The sequence below is a fragment of the Manacus vitellinus genome, unplaced genomic scaffold, assembly GCF_001715985.3.
Source record: "Manacus vitellinus isolate BGI_N305 unplaced genomic scaffold, ASM171598v3 scaffold_3_pilon, whole genome shotgun sequence".
In the NCBI taxonomy this organism is placed as follows: Eukaryota; Metazoa; Chordata; class Aves; order Passeriformes; family Pipridae; genus Manacus; species Manacus vitellinus.
In genome coordinates, this window is record NW_021940535.1 from 39,448,651 (window position 1) to 39,454,650 (window position 6,000).

At 49.5% G+C, this 6,000-nt stretch overlaps 1 protein-coding gene across 11 annotated transcripts in view; it reads right to left on the bottom strand.

The window, feature by feature from the left end:
• Positions 1–1,661, bottom strand: part of ABI1 (abl interactor 1) — a 77,542-nt gene extending 75,881 nt beyond the window's left edge. For 9 of the 11 annotated variants that reach the window (XM_008930081.4, XM_008930077.4, XM_008930074.4 and 6 more), the window contains exon 1: positions 1,406–1,639. In XM_008930081.4, the coding sequence (XP_008928329.1) occupies positions 1,406–1,522 (117 nt within the window). In that variant the 5' untranslated portion in view covers positions 1,523–1,639. Of the gene's footprint in view, positions 1–1,405 lie in introns of all 11 variants that reach the window. The other 2 variants (XM_008930076.2, XM_008930070.2) reach the window with 1 other exon arrangement.
• Positions 1,662–6,000: the final 4,339 nt, after the last annotated feature.

Consider the following 6,000-nt stretch of genomic DNA (forward strand, 5'->3'; position numbering starts at 1 on the left):
TAAATAGACATTAACTCATACTACCTCATATACCACAAAAAAAAACCCCCAAAATTTGAAAATATGGCATGTTAGAACAGTTTTAATCCAAATATCTCTTTTTTAAAAAAAAATAACTTCATATTATTAAAACTGTGTTTCCATTTTTGCTGCTCCATTTAACAGTAAAATAGTTTACCAGCAATGATGGATAACAGAGACTTTAATAACCTATACTAAATACTCATCACAGGTGATCTAGTATTAGATTCAAAAACTTCACTTTACAAGCTGTCTAGTAAGTCAAGTCGTGTTTATTTGCCTTTCGTCTTCAATTTTTTTACTGAAAAAAAAAAAGTTGCATTTCAGCCTCTCTGGATGGGTCTGTATCCACATCAGTATGACCAAATATGCAGACTTACAGAGTCATGTGATGTAAATCCTGAAAAAATAATAATAGTAAATTGTGCTTAAAGTAGTTTCACAAAAATAGACTCAAAGCAAGCCCAAGAACCACTGGCAATCTAGGGGAGGGAAAAAAAATCCACACCGACCGGTTGAGAGACGCTACAACCAATAGAGCCTCTTCCAGCACCAGAACCCCGGTCTGCAATCACTGTTGAAGGGTGTCTGAGTCGGGCAGCCTGCGAGAGGCACAGATTGCCATTTTGAAACGCCGCCTCACGCTCACACGGCAGTGCCAGCGCACGGGCAGCCTCCTGCCCCCGCACGCCGCTGCCGGCCGCGATGCGGACCCGCAGCACCGCGGCTCCCTCGCCCCGCCGGGACCCGCACTCCGAGGAGGACCCGGCGCGGCTCCCACGCGGATCGCCCCGGCCGAGCTCCGTGATGTCACCGTGTGCGGGGCCCCTTCCGCGCCCCCGAGCCGCTGCGGTGGGCCCCGCGCTGCCGCCGGCCCCGCGGAGCGCGGTGCGGGGCCGCCCGGCACCCGGCGCCCACGTGCGGCGCATCCGCCCCGGCCGCCGCCCGCGGCCCGCCGGCCCCCAGAGGGAGCCCCGCCCCGGGGGGGGAAACCGGGATACCGGGCTGAGCCGCCAGACAGAGAGGCTCGGGGGCCCCCGCGCCTCACTCACTCCCCACCCCAGCCCTGGAAGGTCTCCGGACTCATGATGCTAGAAAAAAAAAAAAAAAAGGAGGGGGGGGAAAGACACACCCTCGGAGTCGGACTGACATAATAACCCCCTCCCTTCCCCTCTGGAGCGGGGGGAGGGAAGCCTGGCCCTTCAGCTGGGAAAGTTGAAAGAAAAGGCAAACGCTGGGGACCGGCTGCGGGGCGGGAGCCGCGGCGGGGGCAGCCAAGCGCCGCTGCCCCTCGGGCGGCTCCGGCCCCGCCGCCCGCCCCGGAGAGCCGAGCCCAGCCGAGCCCTGCCGGCGGCCCCCGGTGCGCTGCCCCGCCGCCCCTCACCTGGATGTAGTTGTTTTCGCAGTAGTCGGCGACTCGAGTGAGGTTCTGGTAGCTCTCGAGCAGAGCCCGCTTGCCAGAAGGGATTTCCTCCTCTAGCAACATCTGCAACTCTGCCATTTTCCACCCCTCCGCATCGCTTCCTCTTGCATTAAAGAGACAGCGGCAGCGCCGGGCTCGCAACCCGCCTGGTATTGTGGGATTCCTCCTCGCCTCGCTTTCGTGAACGCTCGCTTTCCCCACCCATCCTTCCCCCTCCGCGGGGAGTGGAAAGAAAAAAAAAGGAAGAGGGAAAAACCCGCCCCCGCTGTGCAGAGGCAGTCGGGAGCTGTAGGCAGAGCCGGCCGCATGCGCGGGCATCGCTCATGGCCACCGCCCGCGGAGATGGCGGAGCCGAGCTCGGAATTCACCGGCCAGCCTGGCCTTTGGGGTGGGAGGGCGGCAGCGGGGCTGGCGGGCCGTTCCTCTGGGTACCCAGAGACCAGGGGAGACCGTGGTGTCCCTCTGGTTGCCCAGAGACGAGCGGAGACTCTGGTGTCCTTCCCTCACCCCCCTCAAAAAAGCCCCAGCCCCAAGCATCTCTCTGCAGGAGAGACCAAAAGAGTCTGGTTATTCGGCCACCTGACAGGCTAGGAATTTGAAAGGTCATTAAATCATTTAGGTTGGAAAAGACCTTTGAGATAATTCAGCCCAACCTATGTCCTAACACCACCATGTCAAGTAGAGCATGGCACTGAGTGCCATGTCCAGTCTTTCCTTAAATACTTCCAGGGAAGGGTGACTCCACCCCCTCCCTGGGCAGCCCATGCCAGAGATGACAACAAAATTGGTAAAAAAGATGCAGGGATCATGATTTGAGGCAACTAGTCCCTTCAGGCGGTTATTATTCCCCAAGGGGATGGGAGAAATAATGAATCCAGCTTGTGTAGATCTTTGCGAAGACCTGCCCAGAATAACTACTGACAATTAGCCATTTCCTGGATCTAGTTTTATAAGAAGAGTGTAAATATTTGACTGGAGTAAATACATTAATCCTGCAACTCATTTACCTCAGTTGTTAATCATTGTTCAGGTCCTCCTCTGGCTGTTGCAAGGGTACGGAAGACGAGGGTCTGGTCATTATTTAGCACAATCTTTCTTGCGTATGTGTTTTTTGTAACCAAAATCCTGAATCTGCTGGAAGAAAAGCCAATAACAGCAGGTGACTGCTCTGCTGGGATGGCCAAGCCTGCCTTTGCAATGAGTAACATGGCCCACTGTTCATGCCATGTGCTGTGTGCCCACAGTTACTAATGCAACCGGTGTTAGTCCTTGCATTTTAGAAGTTGTCCCAGAGAAATCCACGCAGCAGTGAAAAGTCAGCATGCTTAGAATGTATCAGAAAAAAATACTCTCAAGCACGTTATAGTAAGACCAGATTATGGTCACTGGATAGTCATGTGGTGTTTTACATGTCTTCTGGCGTCTGTCTTCTGTTTGCAGTCCTGAAAACTGTTCTGGTTGGTATAGCTGCTGCTGTCTCTAAATCAAATTGGAAAGAAGAAAACATAGATCTCCATTCCCCTCTGAGGTCAGCAAAGTCTAGCAACTCAGCCTAGAACTGTGGAGGTAAGGATGAAGAGTAGGGAGCCTGGGAAGGACCAGTGGGCCTGGGAAGGTTTTGCAGCTGGAGTTACAAAAAACCAGCCCCTACCTGGGAACAGCTAGACAGGTGCCAAGAAAGGGCTCTTTGGGGAGAGGAAGGAGCTGGTACATTTGTAGCACTTTCTGTGGGATAGATATTCATCTACATAGCTATCTTCTGGAAATTAATTTGGCAGCTTAGCAAAATTGTTTCCAAAGTGGCTTCAATAACTCTCTTTAGGACAGCATGTAATTTCCAACAAAACATTTTATTTTGGATTTCAGGTATCCTTTTAATGTAAAATAGTGTTCTGAAACTGTATTGAGTTATAGACAAGCTTTAAATGTGTCCCAGGGCAACTGTGCTGCCTTGGGCACTGGCTTCTCCTTGTTTTCAGCTAGCATAATACAGTGACAAATTTGAATTCTCTGTTCAGGCTGGCTGCAAACTGCTTAACATACATTGCCTTGGATCTGTAATTGCCTACAGATCACAGACTGGCTTCGTGGAAGCTGTTAACATCCTCAAATGTAGCACAACTGTTGTTGGCGCTTCTTAATATGTTATGGCTGCCCCTGTACCAAAAAATGGCAGATGTTTGGGGCCTTGCACATCAACTTCCTTCAATATGAGAGAAATCAGTGGCGTGTGTTTTGCCATATATGTTGTGCTTCACTTTGGTGGGCAATCTTGTCTTACAAGCAGATGGCAAGACAGCTGCTGAGCAGGGCAATGGTGGCTCCCGAGAAATGCATCCCCGTCAAGCAGTAGAGCGGAGGCTCCAGGAGGGCTTTCAGCCTCATTCCCTCCAGTGAATCTCAACCCAAAAGGCCTTGCATAAACAAAAAACCCCCTACCAACTCCATGTCAAAATGTGTTCTCAACTCAAGAAGACCTTGGAAGAGCACATCAAAGATCGCCACCTTGTGACAGCTGCGTTGTGGCTTTTCTGCAGCCTCCAGGGCACAGCTGGGCGTTATCCCCACAGCTGGGGGATACACCTGGGGTAGATACAGAAACACCCAAACTGGCTCCAGGTCAACTCCAGCAGGACTTTTTAACTGAGTGCCATACAACCATGACAGTACTGCTGTGAGGGCCATCCAATATAAGAGGTACTGGGAATTCTGATGTGGACATGCTCAACTGATTCGATCAGCAGGCCTTATTAACTTCTGTCCTACGCAGGCCCTCCTGCTTTCAAAATGACTCTCTGCAGGCTCACTTGAGTGTCTTTGCAGTGTGTTCCTCGTGTCTGAGGTTCTTGGAGGGTTCATTGACACAGATGGAATGGATCCAAGCTGGCTCCATGACTGTGCATGGTGTGTACATTGAGCAACTCCAAAGCACCTGAAAGCACAGAGAGACATTTGAGTAGCTACAGAAGTGCTTGGCAAATCTAGCAGAACCACAAATCTAGGACTGAGCTGCAGCCAATAAATCTTGAACTTGAGCTGGTATTTGCTGAAGACAGTAGTGTGCAACTGAACTGCTTTTGCTGGTATTTTCTGTAGAAACTGTTTTATTCTGTTGGATTTTTTGCTTTGGTTTAGTTTGTTGTTTTGGTTGGGTTTGGGGTTTTTTTGAGCTATCACACTTTTTAATTGCACCAGACAATAAACTGCTGATTAGAAGGAGAAGTTACCTAACTTACTCAAGATATTTCGAATGAGTAAGAGAGCTAGGAATTAAAATTTTCCTGGCTGGGGTGACTGGACTGGTAGAGGAAAAAATTATGTTCATCAAACTCCACATAAATAATCACCCGAATGAGATCCTATCCAGAGTAAAATATGCTTATATACCCCTCAGTGTCTCAACTTTCCATCTGAGATTTGCTCCTCCTCAGTGGGGCATGATGATCTCCAGGGGCAATGCTGTCTTTCTGGGACATAACCCATTTTTGACTGGGAGAGAAAAATGAGACTCTATTCTAAATGCACCTGTTTAGAACAGCATCAAAGTAGGAGCATCAAAGCAACTTCTCCTGCACTGTAATTTGTGTAGCTCTGTAACTGTCTATTCCCCTTTCTGTGTAGCTCTGTAACTGTCTATTCCCCTTTCTAGGCCATAGATTGGCATGTGTCTTTGTTTTTCCCTTGGGAACAAACAGTACTTGCTTCAGTAGTGTTGATTGGAAAATAACCCTTTATTTTTTGTTGGACTGTTTCTCAGCTGGATCGATTCCTGATTCAGTTGTTTAGCTGCATGAGCACTTCTGACAGTGCAATGGAAAGGGAGATGAGGGATTTGAGGGGGCAGCTGGAAGCACAGAGGACACAGGGCTCGTTCAGCCATATCAGCTCTGCTGCCAAATGCCAAGTCTCATGTTCTTGTAAGAAAATTTTTGTTGATTATGGTCATGTAGTTATATAAGTAAGGCTGTACTGGGGCAATGCTGTATGACTACTTAATGCTGTAACTTTTTTTTTCCTGGAACCAGATTTTGCCTTTTTGGTATTTCCTACACCAAATTAGAAGTAGCTGCCCAAGAAGCTGCATAGCTGTGTTAGTTTGCTTTCCTGTGCTTTAGATCCAGCCCACAGAGCCTTACTGAAGAACGAGAATAATTACCCATATTGATATTTCAGTTATCATCACAGGGTGTCTCAGTATTGCAGAGATGAATGGGGCTGTTCCTGCTTCTTGGTGACAATTTGTCATGCTTTCTGCGCTCTTATGGTCACCTCCACATGCCCTTTTTTCCAATTAATATTTTTAAGATTTTTGTCACAGCTGTTAACAACCAGAGATGCTCCCTCATGCCTTGCCACAGGAGCAGGGGGGTTTAGGGCAGGACTGCATCCCTGAGCCTGGTCCGGGGACCCCAGTGCACCCTCATGCCAGTTGCTAGGCAGCCGGCGAGCTCTGTGCGGCAGAGCCGGCACAGCCAGCCAGGCATTGCTAGGCAGCCCAAGCTGCTGGGAGCACACAAATAATAAGATTCAAAATTGTGGCTTCAGGAATGCACAGG